Genomic DNA, 22,930 nt, shown 5'->3' with positions numbered 1-22,930 from the left:
GCACTTTTAGTTGTTTAGACTTAGCTATTTGCTCACCTTCACTTTTTACTGATCTTAAATGGGAAGCTCTCGACACGTCATATGGCAGCGACCACTTACCCGTAGTCATCAAACTCCTATCATCACCAAAAACCCTAGTAACTAGACCACGTAGATGGAAATTACAGCTCGCGGACTGGCCGGTCTTTATGGAGAACGTGATACTAGAAGATGTCTTTTCCCCAGAGCTAAGTATTGACAAACTTAATAAAAAAATCACTGAGGTTATAATCTGTGCGGCAGAAAAGGCCATACCCCAGACATCGGGTATTGTGCACAAAAAGCTAAACCCCTGGTGGACGAAGGAGTGCACCGACGCTAAAAAAGCACAAAATAAGGCCTGGGGAATCCTGCGAAGGTACCCCACCTATAGCAACCTGTTCACCTTCAAACAAGCGAAAGCCAAAGCACGGTTCATTCGCAGACATGCTGAAAAATCATCATGGCAGAAATACATCTCTTCAATTAATAGTACGGTAACATCAAAACGAATGTGGGACCAGGTGAGGAAATTTAGAGGAGAGTACTCATCTTACACAATACCACTACTTACATGCCCAGGCACACATACAACACTACAGGACCAGGCCAACTCATTAGGTGAACACTTTTACAACATTTCCAGCTCGGCAAACTATTCAAATTCATTCTTAAAATATAAAGAGTCGGCGGAGAAACAGAGACTGCCCACCACTGGGGCTTCAGCTGAAATGTATAATAACCCCCTCACAATACATGAATTGAACAGAGTTCTCTCTGCCGGTAAAAAAACGGCAACAGGTCCTGACCGTGTCCACTACACAATGCTGGCACACTTACCTCAGAAATCGATAGGGACACTTCTTAAATTTTTCAATATGATATGGGAGTCTGGGGTAATGCCCACAGATTGGAAAAATGCGATAGTAGTGCCCTTTCTAAAATCTGGTAAACCCGCAACATCCCCTAGTAGCTATAGACCCATTGCGTTAACAAGCTGTCTAGCTAAATCCTATGAGAGCATCATAAACACAAGACTCACATTTATTCTTGAAACAAGACGCCTAATAGATATGCACCAGTGCGGATACAAAAAGGGTTGCTCCACCATTGACCATCTCGTACGACTAGAACAGGAAATACGTGACACCTTCCTACACAAGCAATATTGTCTGACGGTTTTCTTCGATTTAGAAAAGGCCTATGATACGACGTGGCGATATGGAATCCTAAGAGACCTGGCTGACCTGGGAATTCGCGGCAGAATGCTAAATTGTCTATGTAATTTCATGTCAAATAGAACATTTCAAGTGCGTCTCGGCACAACACTTTCACGCACATTTACACAAGAAAATGGCGTACCACAAGGGTGCATTCTGAGCACGACACTTTTCATAGTCAAAATGAACTCTATTAATAAAATTATCCCATCATCTGTTATGCACTCATTATATGTCGACAATTTGCAAGTTTCTTGCCGCGCTTCAAATCTACCCGCCTGCGAAAGACAACTACAAATAACGATAAATAATCTGACACAATGGGCCGACAAAAATGGTTTTCGGTTTTCAACACACAAAACTGTTACAGTTCTCTTTTCCCAGAAGCGAGGTCTGCACTGCACTCCAGTTCTCACATTGTATGGTACAACGCTGCCGGTCAAAGAAGACTACAAATTTTTAGGTGTAACTTTTGACACAAAACTTAATTTCCTTGCCCACATTAACTCAACTAAGGTAAAAGCAAATAAAGCACTAAATATCATTAAGGTTTTATCGCACAAGCACTGGGGATCTGACCGAACATGTCTATTACGTATATACCGGTCTCTTGTACGTAGCATTCTCGACTACGGTAGTGTAGTTTATGGTGCAGCTAGGCAGTCCTACATTAAGCGACTTGATCCAGTTCACAATCTTGGCCTACGGCTGGCGAGCGGTGCGTACAGAACATCGCCTGTCCAAAGTTTATATGTTGACTGCAATGAGCCGTCCTTACAGCAACGCAGAGCACTACTTACACTTTCCTATGTATTACGAATTCGATCATCACCACAACATATATGCTACAGCATCGTAACACAGTGCAAATCACGGATACACTACACAAACAAACCAAACATGATTCGGCCACTAATCTTACGACACGAAGAATACTGTCAAAATTACGACGTTCCTCATGAGGCCCTGCAGGTTGCTGAAAGGCCACCAAGGTTGCCACCATGGTACAACTTTTCACAGCTATGTGACTGGACACTAACACATCTAAAGAAAAAAGACATTCCACAAGAACACATAATACAAGAGTTCCGAGCCATTCAAGAAAAATATAAAAATTACACGGAGTTTTACACTGACGGCTCCAAAACACAAGAATACGTAGGTGTTGGGATCGTAACAAAAAATTGGCAAAATAGCATTCGAATAAATAATTTCTCTTCAGTGTTTACCGCCGAAGTTTTTGCAATATGGACGGCAGTAGAAAAAATAACCAGCGACAACCAGATAAATGCTATCATATATACCGATTCGTTAAGCGCACTCAGATCTCTAAACCTTAACTCCGCGTCTGAACCCCTAATTGGTAATATCCTAAACATGTTGGCCTATAATGAATACGGAAGAACCATACGATTCTGCTGGGTCCCAAGCCATGTCGGGATACCAGGGAATGAAGCAGCAGATAGATGCGCGTTCATAGCTGCGCACAAAGGTATAACACAAACAACACTTCCATACAAAGACAGTATCCGAGCGATTCATAAGGCCCTGACATCAAAGTGGCAACTAGAATGGGACTCATACACAAATAACAAGTTACACACAATAAAACCCCTGCTTGGAGAATGGAAGTCGTGCAGTCACCAGCAACGCTTCTATGAGGTGATACTATGTAGACTTCGAATCGGGCATACACACCTGACACACAATTTTCTACTTCAAAACGAGAACCCGCCAACTTGCGAGAAGTGTCATGAACCTCTCACCATAATGCACATTATTATGACATGTCGAAACATCGAAACACAGAGACAAAGGCTTTTACAAAATCTCTACAACTTACACATACCTTTGCACCCCGCATCAATACTCGGAGATGAACCGCTAGTGCCCTTCACTGACTTGTTCAGCTTTTTAGAAGAAACTGATTTTTTACACAAACTCTAAAGTATCGCAGCTTGTGCTGCTTTAAGACTTGAATTCCTAATATCTTGTGGCTGGCGCAGCATGGCCTCAGTCGCTTTTGCGCCATTAAACCCAAATTAACTAACTAACTAACCATGGCAGCCCTTAACAAATCATGTGAACACAAGGCCGAAATCAGTTTAGAAAACCAAATAGAAAAACTGAAAGATGCTGGCTATCCTAACAGTGTTATCGCACCCATTTGCGAAACCCTTCTTCAGAAGGGGAAGTGTAGAAAAACTGGTCATAAAGGAAAAGGAAAATGTCAAAGACCATTGCATGCCATTCCGTACATACATAAGTTTTCTCATAATTTGAAGAAAATAGCCACCATATATAAAATCAATGTGTTGTTTTCTGCCCCTTGTAAGCTTTCCAAAGTGTGTGTCCTAAATAAGAATAACTACAAGACTATTCGACTGTGCAACTTTGGGCACGAACACAGATTTATTTATTGCCAAGCAGAAGTAGTCTACAAAATACTGATGTATTGTGAAAAGGTGTATATATATATATATATATATATATATATATATATATATATATATATATATATATATATAAACAGGCCAATGCTTTATTCACTGAGCCAGGCCACATGTGTATAACGTAAAAAATGGGTATGGCAGCCATGTGGCAGCCATATAGCTGTGCGTTGCAAAGAGTGCAAATGCAAGCCATTATTCCACAAGGCAAGGTTCCTGCAGAAAGCAAAAATGAAAAAAGAAAGAGATCTCATATACTTTTTTTATCAGGAAGACTGCAGATTGATGCATTACTACACCTTCACTTCACCTATCAGATAAAGAGTTTTCATTCATCGGTCAACATCATTACGATGTTTAATCACATACGTGTTGTTGCGCATGCGTCTGGTTCTTCCCCTGTATAAAAGCAGCCTGAATTTCTTCGAAAAACTCAGTTGAAAGTCAGTGTTCTTTCCTGTCTCTTTGTTTTTCTTTCCCAAAAGTTGTTGCACTGCACCTACGTTACTTAGTGTGAACAAACTCGCCCAAATCAAGCTGTTGTTGTTTGTTGTAGGAAGATGTGAAACTGAATGCAGCATTTTGCCATGTAGCAACTAAGTAATTGGGAGAAAGTGCTAAAGCCTATACTTTTAGCTACACAAAACATTGCTTTCTGCTCGGGTAGGCTGCTGTGCCTGTGCTTAAATTAGTAGTGTTAGCTTATGCTTACCAAAAATCTGAAATTTCGGCATTGGATGCGGCAACTGTAACTTGTAATTCTATAAATTAGCAGAGATACAATGTGCCATGAGTGGTTGATTTCCACAAAATCATGTCGTAAATGTACACTAAATAAAGCATTGTCTAAGTTTAGGGTGGCAAAGTACTTTTTAAAAAAAATATTTTAATTGTTTCAGCTGGAAAAAGTAGATTATACTACCTGAAAAAATTGAAGTTGGAATTTCTATTTATGAATAGTACCAAAACGTCTATACCCTTGACGTTTGGGTTACTTCATAAATTATTGTAAAGAATTTTATTAAATAAAATGCCAGGTTTAATATTTGATCATGTTCGAATGCAGTGCAGACATTCTCAAATTCTGTGATGTCACAGGTACAAGAATGTCCGGGTGGTATTGTCACCTGTCAAGTTTTCTCATCATTTTTGTATTTCCAAGGTTCCACTGATAAGACTGCTTTATTTGTTATTCCATAAGTGTAATCTACTGTTATAGCCTAACATTCCTCATCAGTGCCCCTAAACAGTGTGCAGATAAATTTGTGCCTACAAAGAAGTCAGAAGGGTAGCAGTGGTAGCTAGTTGGTATGTCATGATTACTGGGGAGAGCAATAGCATGAAGCAAAAGAACTGGACGACAAGACAAGACAAACAAGGGCATCCTTGTTTGTGTCGTCGTCCAGTTCTTTTTCTTCACGCTACTGCTCTCCTCAGTAACCTGCAGAGAAAAGGACATGGCACTAGGGCAACTACAAGCAGTTCAGTGGTAACAAGTGCACATCTTAAAACAGCACATAGCAAGATGGAATGAATGAAAAGTGCAAGTCTCATTTTCATTTTGTGTCATTTTGCACTGTGGCAAGTCGCTTGCATCTGGCCAATCTCAGTCATCAGTGGTGACAAGCAGGTCAGGATCAAGGTTGCACGTGTCGTGACCGTTGGTGGCTCATATGTAACTTTTATGCAAAGCATACTAGCCGCACAACCACGCCCTTCCTTGCTGCGCCGCGCGCGGCCGCGTAGCTACCATATGACGTCATAACAGCTGCAAAAGCGGAGGCTCAACTCATGCGTTCGCTTGCGGCCACGTAGCTAGATAGCCGGGTCTCAGCTCGTGCGCTCGCCTGCGGTTGCACAGATGGTACTGCGGCCTAACTCCCGCTCCTCCCGCTAGGGCACTGACGTCACAACAGCTGCAAGCCGGGCTCAACTCTTGCGCACGCCTGCGGTCGCACAGCCGGTGCTGCGGCCTTACTCCCTTTCCTCTCGCTAGGGCAAGTTAGCGCAAGTTACAAAGAGCCACGGAAACGGCCAAAGAACGAGAAGTTCGGCTTGCCAAGCGACGTGCACAGTACGCGGCTAAACAGCAGCGTTCCTCCACAGAATCCGAGGTAAAGGATGAAGTTGAGAGTGTATCTGGGAGTACTTCTACTCGCTCGGAGCGGCGAAATGCTGTTGTTTCTTCGTCTAGCCGAACCAAATATAGCCAAGCAACAGCAGTTCACCAGGGTAAACAGTGGTTCAACAACTAAAATAAAGGCTAGTATGCTTTGCATCCTGGGCTTAACCTTAGCTAAGCCACAGCCATTTTTTTCTACCAATAATCAGAGCGCTCAAACTGTTAAAAATAAAGCTTGGCTTTGAAAAGAATAATCAATCATAAACTTATGGTATTTTCTATTCCACATCTCAGGAAAAAGCGTTGAAGGGACCCGAGGGTTCCTATCCAAAAGAAGGCCAGTATACACATTTTCTTCTCAAGACTTCAACGCCCCCTTTGGGATCTGACATGAACGATACTGTCATCTGTCCTGGTTTGTGAACATCTCTCACAAGGTCTTGGATCCCAGTCTGGAGGTACGAAAGTACCATTATAATCATACATTTCGAGGTTCTGCTTTATTCAAATGGGCATCTAATGTCATTGAAATGTCATAGAAAGCATGAACTCTTTTCTCATTTAAGGATGCTGTCATGCCACTTAATTCAAAATAAGTGTGACCGGAAAGGCTATTGAAAGTTGACCTTGAGAATGAGTAACATAATTGTGAAAAAAAAGAACTCACAAATTTATTAAGAGGTAATTGTCTGTGCCTGATTACAGCTGTGTGTTTACAAAATAATCTTCATGCCTGGTCTCAAATTGCTTAAGGTTAAAATATGTTTTGTTCTTGCTTGAGCTTCTGACACAGCAGCACAATGATGCCTTTGCTATCAAACCAGTGTTCCGTTGCTGCTACCAACTCCAACCAGACTATTTTTCAAAAGGTGTTTGAAAAATTCTAATTTCATTCCTTCATCCACTAGTCAGGTGCTGAGCAGGGCTGTTATTGTAGTGGCTTTGGTAAATTTGCAATAGTAGAGAAGATTCTGAAACTGCTTGAAGTTTGGTTTTCCAAACATATTTCTTTCTTCATTGCCAGAAATTCAAAGTGACCCACCATGGTTGCTTAGTAGCTTTGGTGTTGCGCTGCTAAACACGAGGTCATGGAGTCAAATCCCGGCCACGGCATGTGCATATCGATGGAGGCAAAATGCAAGAACACCCGTGTAGATTTAGTTGCACGTTAAAGAACCTCAGGTGCTCGAAATTAATCCGGAGTCACCACCATGGCATGCCTCATAATCAGATCGTGGTTTTGGCACGTAAAACCCCATAACTTAATTTTCTTTTAGTTCAATATGGTCACATTTCAGCAGCACTTTGGTGAATTGTGGTTAGTACAAGCATAATAGAACGGTGTTTCACAAGCGTGAAAATGTATCTCGAAAAATGATGGCAAACAGATAGTTTTTACTGAAGCAACCTTATTACAGTGCAACCCAATCGTATAATTTTGAGGGGACCATGCAAAACCGTCTATAATCCAGGTGTTGTACAATAGAAAAACTAAGAATATAGGCAGTGACACTCAGCCTTGCTAGAAAATGTAGACAGACCGCCTGAATAAGCCCGCGGCACAAAGGTGCACTGCTCCAAGAAAGGTACCGTAAACATTAGAATATAGGTCGAACTTAAAAAAAAAAATAACGCAGCAAAAAGTCGACCCCTGGTCTTATACATCGGCTTATACAGTTTTTCCCCCCATTTACTTATAATATAAAGTTTGAGGGGTTAACCTATATTGCGGTTTTTATGGTAGATTAAATTATAAAATAAAAATAACCAAGCATTTAATTGAAGGAGATGTGAGAGAATCTTTATTGTCACCTTTAAACGAAAATCGGTGATCTTTTTCTGGATGTTCGCTTAGTCACGAGACATCAGCTTCCACTCGGGAGATGCGACATCTGGCAGCACATAGCCAGCATTGTCGTGTGTGCAAACAAACCGCCAAATGTTGTTGATGCTGTATAACACGTCTGCGCAAGTCAGAAAGGACATGCTAGCCTCTGCATCATTGTCCTTCCCCTCCTTGTCACAAGTGCCTGCAGCATCAGGACGCACAGCTTCGGTGATGTCATCCAGCGACACTGCACTGCACACTGCAAAAGCGTTGTCGGCACGAACATAGTCCGCGAAAGTTCCTGGCTGCTTCACACTGCCAAACTCTGGTTTGTGGTCGTCAGAGACAGCAGCTTCACTAGTAGAAGAGCTATCATCACTTCTCTTGAAGCCGCAGTGCCTGAAGAAGTTTGTAATCATGTCTGAGGAGACCCCGTCTCATGCTGTAGCAATGTAATGCATCACATCAAGTACAGTAAGCTTCCTCTCTGCCTGATTGCGTTCCATGCCTGCCAGCCGACGCTGCACCAAAAAGTTGCATTACTTTTGTTTCACGCACTTGATAATGGCGGCATCAAGTGGCTGCAGTTGGCTGGTGCAATTTGGAGGCAGGAATACAAGTTGCACATTCCTCAAGTTCCTCTATGTTTTCCTTGGTGTCTTTGTTTGTTGGCCTGTCATGACATTCCTCAAGTGCGACATGTACGATGGATGGCATGGCGCATTGTCCAGGATAAGAAGGATCCTTCTGTTGCTAGTACCCATTCTTAAATCTAGCTGCTGTAGATATGCAGAAAAAATAGTAGCCGTCATCCGTGCCTTCCTGTTAAATTTGTGTGGGCATTGCAGCCTTTTCAAATTCTTTAAGCATTGCGGCTTCTTAATCTTGCCAATCATGAGGGCAGGAAGTATTTCGGAGCCGTCTTCATTGGTACAAAACAGTATAGTGAGATCTTTGCTCCGCTTATTGCCGTGGCAAATCTCTCCCCTTAAATGCCGAACTTTGTTCGGGTTGCATAAAACCCCAGTTTTGTCCATGTTGAATACATCAGACGGCTTGTATTGCCCTATCTTTTCTGGCAGTGATGCAGTCCACTCTCCAACAGTGGAGGGGCTGACGGACTCGCTTTCTCCACAGCAGCGGCTATACACAAGTCCATTGTCCTTGGAGTTGTGCTGCTCATAGATGGTACAACTCCAGCAGTTAGAAGATTTAAAATTATCAATGTTGCAGCGCAGTGCAACCATCTCTGCCTTCTCTTTCAAAATTACACCGTTCACGGCAATCTCTGAGCTGCATGCCTGGTGCAACCACTTCATGGGGGCGTTCTTCATGGTGGCATCTTTCGCAGCCTTTCTTTTCAGGGCGAACTTGCTTGCATTCAGTAGATCTCTGTCCTTCTCGGCTATAATTGTTTTCAGTGACAATAAGGAATATTGAGGTCGCGAGCAATGCTGGCCTTTGTTGTCCCATTCTGCTTCTCGGCCTCTGGTTATTCAAAGCTTCTCTCCGAGCGTCAGCAGTTTTTAGATCCGCAACATTGTGAGCTGTGCCACTTGCATCCAAGAATTCGGGAACTTCCTCGCAGACTAAAAAGGAAAGCACGTCTTGGAATCAAAAACGTTGAACATGTAAACAGCAGTAGCAGTCCACAACCTTCCTGGTAGAAACGGAGGTGGAGAGAGAACAACTTTATTGAATCATAAATCTGAGTAGTGCATATGGGTAGAGCCCCTATTCCAGGGCCCCACTGGCTTCTGTGGCTCACCGGGCGTGGTTGAGGGTTGCCAGCTGGCTTTTCAGAGGATGCTTACAAGCTGCTGCAAATAGCCAGAAGCCTCCTTACTGTCTGAGTAAGTGAAAATAAATAATGTTGAATAAGAACTCCCTACAACACAAACTGGTGGGTTACTTGGTATTGAATGTTAATCGCTTTTAGCGCAAAGATATGCATGGCACGAGGGAAGGCACACAGGATGCAGTGCTACTAATGACTGATGCTTTATTGTACTTGGTCACATAGCACCATGCAATAAAAGACAGAAGCATCATATATTGCCTGACAGCATGACAAGCCACCGCTACTGTGACAAGAACAGTATCTCCTTCTCTGACAATGTGACAGATGGGCAGCTCATGCAATCATTGTTTCTGTTTATGTATGTCTGTGACGCTGTGGTGATGTTACGCTCTCTTTCCATCTTTTATTGTACAGTGCTATATGTACTGTAACCAAGTACAATAAAGCATCAATTGTTAGTTGCACTGTGTCCTGTGTGCCTTTACTCGTATCGTGCGTTTCTTTTGTGCTAAAAGCTATTAACAATAATTATCCAGTGACAATTAAGTCCACACTTGACGTCTATGGCAGCTTGCTGAATAAAAAACTAACTGCACTCTCACCACCTATGCATTGAGTACAGCAGAGTAGTAGTATTGCAGAGGTGAAGGAATGGCAGTGGTTACAGCGTGGCGGAGGGCAAGAGGAGGACGGCATGGTTTCATGGCACACCTGTTATCACCTGGCTGCGGTGTGCTCATGTGCCAGCCTGTGTCTGCTTAGGGCTTCTCTTTCTTTTTCTTGGACGGTACCAGAGAGGCGTTATACGAGGCGGGGTCGGCATAAAATTGCATCATATAATCGGGGATTTTAATATATTATTTCTGTGCAGGTTTTGCTGGGACCAAACCAATTTATCATAACATGTGGGTCGTTGCATGACTGGGGATGTATAATCGAGGTTCCACTGTAGTCATGTGGAACTTGCAGACATGTAAAACGCATCCTTCTTAACCCTTTGAGGATAGATTTTTTTCGCCATATGCGACCGCCCAGGGTTGATTCTTTTTATTTCAGATTCCAATTCTTCTCAGGGACTTATTTTGAAAAAAATTTACCGTAATTTTTCTAGGATGACCGTAAAGTGAGAAAAAAAATATTTTGTGTTGGTATATGTGTACTCTTCATTCATAAATAACAACAATAAAAAAGGAAATAAACTTATAAGAATGAAAAATTTCATGCATTGTTATACACATAGTTCAAGGCTTTGAAAGTGCACACACGAGAACATATTTCGCAACACTCTATCAAATGTTCCTGCTCTTACACTAATATGTACAGTCGCAGACAGAATAAAATGGACAATGGGATCTCCGAAAACGTTCAATCCCCGAGCAGCCTGTAGCAGTAACCAGTAAAACTGCCCACGACAACGTTGTTAGCATATTCTAGTCGAGGTCCAAAATGCAAATACCAGATTGCGTTGTGAGGTTGCGGAGATATTCAGCTTTTTCTTAGATTTCATGGTCCATAATATTCTGTCCGCGACTGTACATCCATAGTGTAATCGAACTGCGTAGATGCACACACAAGAAAACTGTGTGGTTGTGTGCCCATCAAAAAAGCAAAATATGTGACAAACTTCCACTAATCTTCATCTTATCACCAACCAGAGACAATTAGTTTTCACGACTGTCAAAAAAAAAAAAAATGGAACAGAAACATATGCACGGCGGTATCCTTCCTATGCGCACCCCTGTGAGCACTAAACGAGCGAGAAACAAGTGGTCGTCCTATGAGCAATTAGCAACAAGATAGCCATCAGTTTTGCAAGTGCAAGAAGCTGAAACCGCCCGTGGAACGAAACCCAAACCGCCACCCGCCCGCCCATGCGCCAATGCGCAAGCAGTAGGATATAGACGTGCGGGAGCAAACTAGCTCTAAAAGAAACCATGCCACGAAAACCGAGAGCGTGAGGCGCATGAAAAAAATTCCCTGTATTCCCGCATAGTGGCAGCACATGACAGAAAAGAAAAAGTTAGGAAATTGGCGCGCTTTTTAAGTGCATAGATGGCACCGTAAATATACGCCATTGACCATTTTTGGACTTGTTCGCTGCACTGTATGTTTACGTCATTGACCCTCAAAGGGGTAAACACGCTAACACTTTGCAATAGATGGCAACACACATGTTCAGAAGGGCAGCTTATCAACTTTATGTAGCATACAGCCAAAATTTACATCCAGGAAGGGAAGAGACAAGACAACACGTGGCTGTGTCATGTTGCTTCTTCTGTCCTGTCTGTAAATTAAGGCTGTACGCTACAGCAGTCATGCACCAAGTTGTTCAGACATTGCTAATGTTGGGCTTATCAACTCTATGCAGAATTTAGGAGCAGTGAGTAGTTGTCATACAGAGGCAGAGTGTCAAACCTAATTGATTTTGTAAGAGATGATTCCAATTCTTACAACATCCCCCTTCCATTCTTAATCTTGCACCCTGTAACTTTTGTTCCCACAGCGTTGAATCAGGAATATCAAAGAGGTCGTGTATACCTGATGAAAAGCAAAATTGTTTTTTGACAATAGGATATGACCGTTAATGCACTAGCATGATAAGTGCATTGAAAGATGGGATTAATCATGCTGAAAAATGATATCATTTGTGCATCTACTTGCATGCATTTCTTACAATAAAGTTACTGTTGTTTGATGAATTACTTTCATCATTGCTAGTTACTGTTCTAGCTGAAATAATTTTATTTGTGTTATAGTTGCTTATGACCTGAAAACACAATGAGCAAAGTATAAAGTTAGTGCACATCACGAATACTGATTTTACCAACGTACTTGCAACCACCAAATTGATTATCTACAAATGACTAGGTTACCGTATTGTGCAATGATATTGTCCTCTGCTTCTTTAATTCCTTTGATATTTCCTTGCCTTTTTGCTGTGATTAGACACTACTGTGCTGTGCTCAATGCATGGGTGGCGAGAGTGTAATTTAATTCAATTGTGGGGTTTTACGTGCCAAAACCACAATCTGATTATAAGGCACGCCGTAGTGGGGGACTCCACAAATTTAGACCACCCGGGGTTCTTTAACATGCATCTAAATATATGTACATGGGTGTTTTCACATTTCGCCTCCATCAAAATGTGGCCACCGTGGCCGGAATTCAATCCCGTGGCCTTGTGCTCGGCAGCTGAACACCATAGCCACTAAGCAACTACGGTGAGTAAAACATAAAATGTATCGGCGAACGAAAGAGAAAGTGCTGTTTTGTATTGAGCAAGCTACCATAGGGGTTAAGTGTGGACATAATTGTCACCAGAGAATTTTTATTGAACATCATTTGTTTTCGCTCGCTCTGAGAGTAAGGTGGCTTCTGGCTATTTGTACCAACTGTTGAGCATTCGTCAAACTGTATACTTGACATGGAATATTTTTGGGGTTGCATTTGTTTGATACTGATGAATGCACATTGATATTTCAACTCTGAGATTGTAATTCTTTCGCAGTAATCAGTGACATGCGACTATGTCAGTCCACCTAGCATCTGTGCTCTTGTCACCATTAAAAGAGGGTGGTGCTGATGATTATCATAGAAGGCTAGTGATGAGACTTGGCACCAGAGCATGGTGAGATTTCTCATCACGGCTTGCATGCCAGTTATGAAGTGGGAGGCGTATTAAGGGTGATTTCTACATCTGCATTATTTAAGAGATTCTGCTTGTTGTTTACATAAAGCTTTTTAGCATGTTCCCTGCTTTGAATCAGTGGGTGATGTCAGGTGCAGCAGCAAATGAGCATTTGGCATAAAACACCTCCAGCTACCAAGAGCTGATGCAGCTCATTCACCACTTGTGAACTGGGCATACTGCACCTATGGTGCATAATGCATGGTCCTGGTCCATTGCTTGTGGGTCATGACTCGCAACAATTGGGGCACAAGACAGACCTCCCACAGAGATAGCTGCAGACAACTTGGCACTCTATGGTAACCATGGAGCAGCCTTTTCCTTGTTGTGGCATGCTTATTTTAAAGAAAATGGCAGTTTTACAGTTGACTAGAACTTGTTGTTGGGCAAGTTGGTTGAGATCTGGTGAATACATTGTTGCACTAATGGGAAAATAGGTTTGGTGTGCATGTTGTTTTTTCGGCACCATGCAAGTTGGCTTGATGGTGTCCGTGCATAAGCCGCATTGACAAAAAGCCAGGATGCCAGAAAATCCACACCAGACCGTACATGAAATGTGCAACGGGTGTTGTATGCGAGATACCGCTGATATGTGGGAAGACCTACGGGGGCCAGACGTGGACATGTGTCAATGACCGTGCATGAGAGCAAGAATTGTCTGCAATGACCAAAGGGAATGCACACTTACCTGCGCATTGCGTGGTTTGCTTGGCCGACAGATGTCGGCCACTACTGCATGAGGTTAAGATAATTGGCAGGAGTGATGATACGTTAGCAAGAGAACTTTTGTAGGCATATCACATGAAAAAGAGAGGCATGAGTCGCGTTAGTTAGTAGCAAGCACGCACCTTCACACTTAAAAAAAAAACTTGCTTATATCACGCTGATCCACCCAAAAATTGAATATGCTTCTGCCATATGAGATCCAGATCAAGCATACATAATCAAAAACATTGAATCTCTGCAAAACCGTGCTGTTCGCTTCATCTTTTCCAATTATTCACGCTTCACCAGCGTCACATCGTTAAAACAATGTGCCGAGTTAGAATCACTATCACGTTAATGCCAGTTTGCTCGCCTAACCTTATTTCATAAATTTTATCACCATTCCACGTTTCATGATGACTTCTTTTCACCACCCCCTGCAGTTTTCCCGTGCCGTGACCACGCTAACAAAGTAAAACGCATAATGTGCCGCTCATCGCTCTATGCAAAATCATTTATTCCTCGCACAATAATAGAATGGAATAACCTACCATCACGCATAGCCACTGAAGTTAACTTACCATCTTTCCAAACTTTGTTGCAAGAAAATGGTTAGTGGTAGCAGATTAAATATTACTTCTGGTTATATGCACATATTAACATATTATGTAAAATGTTCTTGTGTTTTCATGACCAAGTGCATATACCCCCTTGTTCATATATATTTATTTTATGTTCCTTGTGTGGATGTTTATTTGATGTAGTTTTATTTGTGTATATTTCATGTTTGTGCCCCCCCCCCCTATGTAATACCTCGTGTGAGGGCCCTTGGGGGTAATGTAAATAAATAAATAAATAAATAAATAAATAAATAAAGTTAGTGATACATCTGTTTTCTGTTTGACAAGATGCAGCTGTTAAGAAACATCACTGTAATTGCTGTAGGCATGCACATTTGTTGTTTCTGCCAGCTGTGCTGTAAGAATAAAACAATCAAAGTCGGCACTCGACCTGTCGTTTCCTACTTTTCTTTCCAAGTCTTTATTTCCTGTTAGCGCAACAATGTATTCGTCCCAGTTTTATAGGTTTAGGAGGGCTACATTTTGACATAACATTGTATTTCAGGATTAGCCGGCCTCACAAAACAATAGACTTCGTGCATTGATTCTTCTGCTTCATGTATTCTGTTTTTTTTTTTTTTGCATGTGTGTGTTTACGTCACTTGGTAGCTATGGAAAATTTGCCTTATTTACTTGTACAGTAGAATCTTATACAGTAAAATCAGTAGAATCTATACAGTGGAATTCTATGGGGACCGAAAATTTATTCTAATAAAGCGGAGTTTAAACAAAAGAGAGCCCCTTTAAATACAGCTCCCAGTCAATTGTATGGTACAGCGCACAAATCCAAGACCACCGTAACTGGGCTTGCATTGACAGCCTTATCTTTCCTCCACTAGTGGGTGTTGGCATCTGCCGGAAGAAGCCTAGGTTCCATATAAAGTCCAAGCAAGATAAGACCGCGTGTTATTGGCTGTGGGTGCGAGGAAGAACATGCAAGGGTGAGCTGAGAAGGATGGTGGCTTGATGTGCACCGCATGCCCATTGTTGGAGGTGGCGTGTTCCTCTTGAGCCGCATGGGAAAGGAGCGCACATGCTGCTCTGCTTGGACCAGTTTGGCATCCCCCGTGTCTTTCCTCCTCAACATTCTTGCAGTACACAACATTACAGTAGCTAGCGATGCATTGAACTTTCACCTTTCAATCAGGCTTGTCCAAAAAAGCGTCCCATAGGAGTGAGAAATTTGTTCAAAATAACCATTGTGCGATTTTTTTAGTTTGAGTTAGGGGGAGTTTTTCTCTATTCAAATACATAGGACTTTGCTGCGACCGACAGAGCAGTTCAAATTATCTGTCAATTAGAGTTTAAAAAATTTCAAATGATTGAGAGTTCATTGTATTATCCTAAACATTGCAAGCACTGGTAGTGAGTGAATTGGCTGCTTAGTCCTGAAAGAGTTCATTTGCTTTACAGTCGCACATAGATATAATGAACACTAAAGTATACTAAACACAGAACTATACTAAAATTTATCTCATCGATATCAACATGTGACGAGCATCACATACAATGAAAGTAGTTTGGTGCTGGAAGTGACTTTGTTATAATGTGGTTCGACTGTATCGATAAAAGGCATTCTGGCTGTCGGATGAATTTAAATTATTTGTATTAATAAATCAGGGTACCTCAGTGCAGAAGCTGTCACAGTTAAAATCCGCAAAACTGAATTTGATATATATACAGGGTGTCCCAGCTATCACGCACCAAGTTTTTTTTAAAAGACGGGAGCTTTCTGTGCTGATGAGGCCAGTATGCATGTTAGCAGCAACCTCAAGAGGCATCTTATATTTTTTGCTCCTTCTAATTAGCTCAATTGCAATGATTAACTTTAATTACTATATTTGGGGCAGACGTGCCAGCATAAGGTGTTTGAGCAACTTCGAACATATAAGTCTCAATTGTTTGCAACACACTACATCTTTTTTTCATGTGTGTCCTGAATGTGGGTCATAAGGACTGGCAGTTCTCGGAAGCGTTAGTGTTTTGCCCTAAACATTTGTGCCAGAAAACCCAGCCTGTACTTTCTAGCCAAGGTTGGTTTCTGCTGGAGAAGTCGCACAGCAGTGGGCTGCCCTGGTGGGATAGCACACTCATAGTTTCGCAATATTTCAGAGCAGGCGACGTGGCAGAGGCCTCACACTTCTTAAAATGTCGCACAAGCAATGCCAGAATGGCTGTAACTGTCAGTGGGAGGTGATTAGATGCAGCAATTTTAAATTGAAATTTCAGGTTAGAATGTGTGCTCAGAGACCAGTTTTTCTAAGGGTACAACCATACTGGCCTCTCCATTTTCAGTTACACTGATAACTAAACAAGACTTGAGAGCAGGCTATTTGGTATTTTATGACTAGTAACAATGATAAACTGAGAATAGTCGGATGATCATAACCCCTTCAAGCAGTTTTGACTAAGTATGTAGCTAAACAGATAGGCTTTTGAGTGCACAGTAATGGATTTAAGTAGGCACTCGGATGTCTAGTAAAGGTTCCCACAAACAAGTCCTGAGCTCTTTGAAAGTGCAGCTGCTTTGGAGCGGTCAGCAACTGCACTAAATCTTGACAGCAGTGAGACCTGGCAGTTTACATTCTCAGTCTTGTAGGACACGAGCTGCCCTGGGCACAAGCTTGGCTCATGACAGCAGTCAGAGAGATCTAGAGTGATTCTGAGAACTTTATTAGGCATTGTGTAACATGTCTCCTGTTTCTGTGATCAAACCAAGGCCCCTCGTCGAAACGTTGGCTCCAGGCTTACATTTCCCTTGTTCATCATCTGCTCAGGCCTCCAACTTTCTGTGATTCCTTTGCCTTGTTTACAAGTTCATGCTACATTTGTGGGAAAAATTGCATTGCTGTGAAGTTTTGGAGTAAGATTGCCTGTTATTTATAGTCCAAATTGTGTTTGTCCCTTTCCAGGCATGTCAGTGTTGACACTATTTGGGCTAAATTATTTGAGAATTTTTTAGTATATTTCTTTCACAACAAGCTGTTTGTTCATCTTTGTTCTTGGGTACAAATAAGCCAATCTGGGTGGTAGCACGTGTATTTATGCTTATCTAAACAACACAGAAGAAAGGGTATATTTTTCTGCGTTGAGTGCCTGTCATGTTTATCTCGTTGGTAAATTGAACTGAATTTGTTTCATAACTGGCTCAACTGTATATGTTAACAATGTCTTTTACATTACCTTTATGAGTGCTAATTGTTGATTTCCTGTACAAGTAATTGTGGGTTCATGTCACAAGTTATGTTACCTGTGACTGTCCTTGAGATGCTGCCCTTTGCACTGTTGTGTGAAATGGTTCATGAAGGCAACAGTTATATGCCGCTGCAGTAACATCTCAATGACAAAAATATTGCAGGGGCACAAAAATACTTGTACTGCAAAAAACAAGATTTTCAGGTTGAGGGATAAATAGCATGAATAAGGACAGAGACTTAGAGATGAAAAGGATGTGATGAGCACTGACAAAGTTCTCAACTTGGCATTGTTGTAATTTTTATGCTAAGGTAACAGAAATGTGTACACAAATGCAAATTTATTAATGGTAGAAAATGTTTTCAACAATCTCTAAACAATTTGTTGGGCACAGCATGGATCGCAAGGTAGCTTGTGCAGCATATTTATTTATTTATTTATTTACATAAATAAATAAATAAATAAATAAATAAATAAATAAATAAATTGGCTGTGTAGAGTTCTTAGACTAAATGAAATTTTGGCCGTGCAAAAAGCCTGGTTTAATATACTGTATATGTAAAAGCCTCTGTGCAATGTTTGATATTTCAAATACGAGTAGAAACGTCATGCAAGGCTCTGAGAAGTAGCCATTTTTGATACCGAAATTGAATAAAACGCTGTCATTACATCACTTAGACCACGTGGCTCCTCAGCATGACCTGTGAGATAAGGTGGTGACCGTGGTGCACCGAAAAATCTCTGAGGCATCATTTTGGGACTTTGGTTATTCTACGTGAAACGTCCCAGTCCTCAGAAGTAACCATCACCGATTATATTGTAAAAAATTGGGTTAGTTGGTGATTGTGTGAATGTTGTTTCACAGATGCATATTTCTTGTCAAAAAAACTTGTGAGGGGGATGTAAGCACTCTTTGAAGTTTCCGCAAAGAAGCAAAAGTTGGTTGCAGGGAAATTTTCTTTAGTCAAGTGTGAAACTAAGTGTATTGACAGATCTTATTTTAGAATATTCTACTGGCATAATCGTTTCATGTTAGATGCACACATTTATAAAGTATCCACCGTTTAATTGGCTGTCTAACAAAGCCAGAAAATTGTGTGTATTTAGACATTTGTTGCACAGAAATTATTAATATTTCAGCCACAATATTTCTTTAGTATATTTTCAAGAAATTACTTCCACATTAGGCAAAATTAATTTTTAACGATGTTCATACCTCTATTAAGCATAAAGGCCCTCCAGATAAAAAATAAGTGGGATAACTCATTATAAGCAACCTTTAGGTCTGTGATATAGAAATATTAATGGAGTAAATTTTGTGTGAAGCGAGAAAAAAATCTTTGAAGTCCACAACCAATTTCACTGTTAGGCACTCTGAAACTGAAAGCAGAGTTTATTTTAAAGCCTCCTTTGGTAGGAATTATGATTTGTGCTAGCTAAGCATCCCCTTGCACGAAAGTCTGCTTGGTGGTTGCGATCCTAAAGGACTTATCAGATGTTAACTGCAAACACCTATCATGTCTGTGGACGATACTGCTTCGCTGAACGAGGCTGTTCTACTAGCTTTGAGAAGTAAGCAAGCCAGCAGGCGTTCAAAAATCATCAAAGTAGCACCTGCTTTGAGGTTAGATGGCTCACACTCCAGCAACACATTTCCATTCAGTGTGCACACGCTCGCACAAATGGCATCTTCAGCTTAAAAATATTTTTTTCATATAGAAATCTGGTTCCAGTTAAAAGCGACACTGGAAGTCTCGCCACGGAATGGCTCACTTCCACTTTTTCGTGGGTCTGCGTAGGTAAAGAAAGAAAACAGATACTTTCTTGCAACTAGACTGACACACAGGCACACAACCTATATTAGACATTGTCGTTGTCACAATGCATCACCATTACCACATGAAGAGAGATGTACAGTGCTAAAAAATTGGAATGCAAACAGCAGCAAATGACAACCAACATCATTAACGTGTAATTACTTGGAAGTGCAGTGTATAATCACTCTGTAGCCAGTTTTGAAGCATGGATTAGTTCCATGTGTACATTTGGAGTCTGAATTATGCTGCTGTTACAAGTGCCGTGAACTTGGATGCAGGTGAACTTGGAAACGTACTAAAGTAGTTTCAAAATTGTTCGCGTTTCAACTTTCTTAGCACTTTGCTGAAACGAAGTGGCAAATAGCACTTAGTCCCGGTTATGTTGATTTGTCACCAAATGGCAGTTCACCCTTGTGCAGTAGTTGATGTGTGTAGAACCCCTATACCGTCGAAACCCGCATTAACAATATCTTGCAACAATGAAATTATCGCGACAGAGAAACAGTTTCGTATTCCCAGTGAACGCCCATAGGATTCAATGCATTTCGTACCTCTCCGCAACGAAATGTCGCTGTACTGCAATTCCGCATCAACGAAATTTGCCAGAACGTAACTCCGCATGTTACCCACTCGCGTAAGGCTAGCCAGTTCCAAAATGTGCTCAAATACGATTGTTTTGCACTAAAATTGCGTAAAATAGCACCACATTACATATGTGTGGGCACTGCCATTTTTGTTCACAAAAACAACCAAACCAAGAGCTGGAAGCAGTCAGTGTGCTGGAAGCACGTCATGACCACCATCTTGTTTGTTGATCGCCCGTTTGAAGCGGCACACATGTTGCTACCAACATGTGATGACGGTTTTTGCACGCTGTTCGAAACATGCTTTCAGTTTGCATTCCTTGCGGCTGACAATTTGGCGAGGCCTAGGCCAATTGCGTGAGGCGAAACTGAACGCAAACTGAATGCGCGTTTTCAAGAACAATTGCTGATCGTGCAGTGCACTGCGTAATGTGTGCCTCGATGAGAAAAATGCAGCAAAAACAAGGAAACCACGTCCCACCGACATGGAATTCTTTATGGTGCTTGAGATGGCGGTCGCAGCATATGGATTGTCACGCATCGGGCCACGACTGAGCGATCATCCGGGAATACGCATCCCTTGCTTCAAGAACGCTGGTTTTGGTGCCACCCGACACGCATCGCGTGCGGATTTGGCGCCAGCCGTAGATTTGCGCGAAAAGGCCGTTATCTCGATTGTTTGCCTTCGGGTACACTAATACGATCACTTTTGTGCTCGGCACCGGACACGTTGGCGCCTACGCGCAACAGCATGCGCTGGAGAAATGCTGCTGCCTGCACCATTGCTCTGCGTCCGGTGCCGAGTTACGCAAAATCTCGCAAAATTGATCGCATCTTCGAAAGCAATTGACCGAGAATACTGCGCTACGGCAGTGCTGCCACTTCTGATCGACACGTGCGGCGCACTTTGTAGTGTCGAAAATGTGGTTCTATATCCTCGAGCAAAGCTTGCAGAGTAGGCTAACGGAATTTCGTCAGTAAAGTTTCGTTCTGCGATGCATTACCAACTGTGTTGTTTCTTTTCGCAACAACGAAATTCTCATGAAAGCAAATTTTTTCGCGTTTCCTGCCAATTTTGTTATTGCAAAGCTCAACTGTAGTGTCTATCCAGCATGGACATCTGCCATAAAAACTTGCATAAGGCAGGTTTTTATTTATCTGTGTGAGGAACCTCTTGAGGAACCCACATGGGTTTCCTTTATAGGTTTGTGCTACTTTTGTGTTAATAGCCAGTTAGTGCAAATATGTTACTTTTCTAAATGTGGATAATGGTACCCGTTACTACCTGTTGAACAGTGAGTTTTGCTTCCTGATCTATCTTTTGGGAGTACATCACGGGTCACTTCATGCTGCATGGCTGTATAATGTTGTCATATATCATGTGATAGACATGATACCTGATACAAGTTGAGTGTGTCAGCATGAAAGAACCAGCAGTTAACTTTTGATCTGTTGTTACAGGTTAGCACAAATGCAGAAATCATCTACAAGTGATATTAAAGATAGCCTTGCTAGCAAACCAGGTTCTTGAGCTTAGTAGAGAATGCAGCGGAAGACGTGGGCTAGGTTTTTATAAAGCAATTTTTCACTCTTCTTTTGTGTGTGCAGATGTGCAGCTTTGGGAGCATGAGGTTTACTCCATTGCACAATAGCAACACGCACAAATATGTTCAGTTGCTGCACAAGTGCTAGTCAAAGCACAGACCCTGAAGTGTGCACCCTTGCAATTTTTTAATATGGCGTGAGCTCTGACTGCATGGTGTGCCAGTGGCCTTGTAGCAGCGAGGGGCACTCCTGAAGCATACAATGCTGCAGAATGCATTCAAACTGTAAATCTTTCATGCACCCGAGTATACTGTAGCTGGTCCCGCCACTACAACACAGCTTTAAACGCTGTGTGGCCGATGCTCACGTGATATTAAAAAATGCAAAGGCGTAAATTTATGAGCATCACTTCCAACTTGATTTTGCCTGAAGTTGTGTGGGCCCAGATTCACTCACATTCATTACCACCAGTTCCAGTTATTAAAGACATTTTATTACCTGACAGGCAAATTTTAACAAATATGCACCGTACTTAGCATTGTAAATGTGCTTGGAGCCACAAACTCGGGAACAGTGCACATATGCCAACACATTCCCAATGCTGCTGTTTGTGCCATTACTGCAGTGTTTGAAAGCTAAAGCAGTGCATCTGTACACTGGTTTACATATGCTACACTATACACACTTGGTGCCGCTACATACTGATGTCAGCCAGTGCTAATTGCATTTTTCTCTTCTGCACGAAAACTAAAGTCGTCTTTGCTTTTCTGAAAAGGCGTTTTGTTGTATGTCTTATTAGAGAAACAGAAATGTGATGAACCTGAGTTCTGATATGTTTTCATGTTTAGTGCACCGATCAGTTCATGTGTCTCTGACTCTTCAAGCACAATCAACATGTATTTGCACTGTGCCAAATAGAAGGACATTCTTCTATGATATATGTCTATTTTTCATATGCCTTTACGTTTCAAGGAATGTGTACATCTGAATGTGTACTACATGTATGCTAGATGTAGAAAACCAGTGTATCTTATTGATGTTGGTATGCATAAGACATTAAATCGAACAATTTCAACTCCATTCTCTTGTCTGTCTCGGTAAGTTGTGCACATGTTGTGCACAAGTCATGAGTTTATAGGGTTGGGCGAATATTCAAAGTTTTGAATACAAATTGAATATTACACATTAGCTTAGTTTTGAATATGGATCAAATATTACTCATTAACTGTTTGTGCTTGTATTAAAAAAATAACCATTAACCTAGGGGTGGGTGAATATTCAGAGTTTTAAATACTAAATGAACTTTACTCATTAGCTATCTGTATTCGTATTTGAAA

At 41.6% G+C, this 22,930-nt stretch overlaps 1 protein-coding gene across 4 annotated transcripts in view; it reads left to right on the top strand.

Annotated features, from left to right (window-relative positions):
• LOC135897315 (uncharacterized) overlaps nucleotides 1-22,673 on the top strand; it is a 126,681-nt gene extending 104,008 nt beyond the window's left edge. For 2 of the 4 annotated variants that reach the window (XM_065425921.2, XM_065425916.2), the window contains 2 exons: nucleotides 6,105-6,268; nucleotides 15,292-22,673. In XM_065425921.2, coding sequence (XP_065281993.1) covers nucleotides 6,105-6,233 — 129 coding nt within the window. In that variant the 3' untranslated portion in view covers nucleotides 6,234-6,268; nucleotides 15,292-22,673. Of the gene's footprint in view, nucleotides 1-6,104; nucleotides 6,269-7,837; nucleotides 9,634-9,661 lie in introns of those variants that run through there. The other 2 variants (XM_065425918.2, XM_065425917.2) reach the window with 2 other exon arrangements.
• Nucleotides 22,674-22,930: the final 257 nt, after the last annotated feature.

This window comes from Dermacentor albipictus, chromosome 2, assembly GCF_038994185.2.
Source record: "Dermacentor albipictus isolate Rhodes 1998 colony chromosome 2, USDA_Dalb.pri_finalv2, whole genome shotgun sequence".
NCBI classification, from domain to species: Eukaryota; Metazoa; Arthropoda; class Arachnida; order Ixodida; family Ixodidae; genus Dermacentor; species Dermacentor albipictus.
This window is presented reverse-complemented; position numbering and strand designations above follow the sequence as displayed.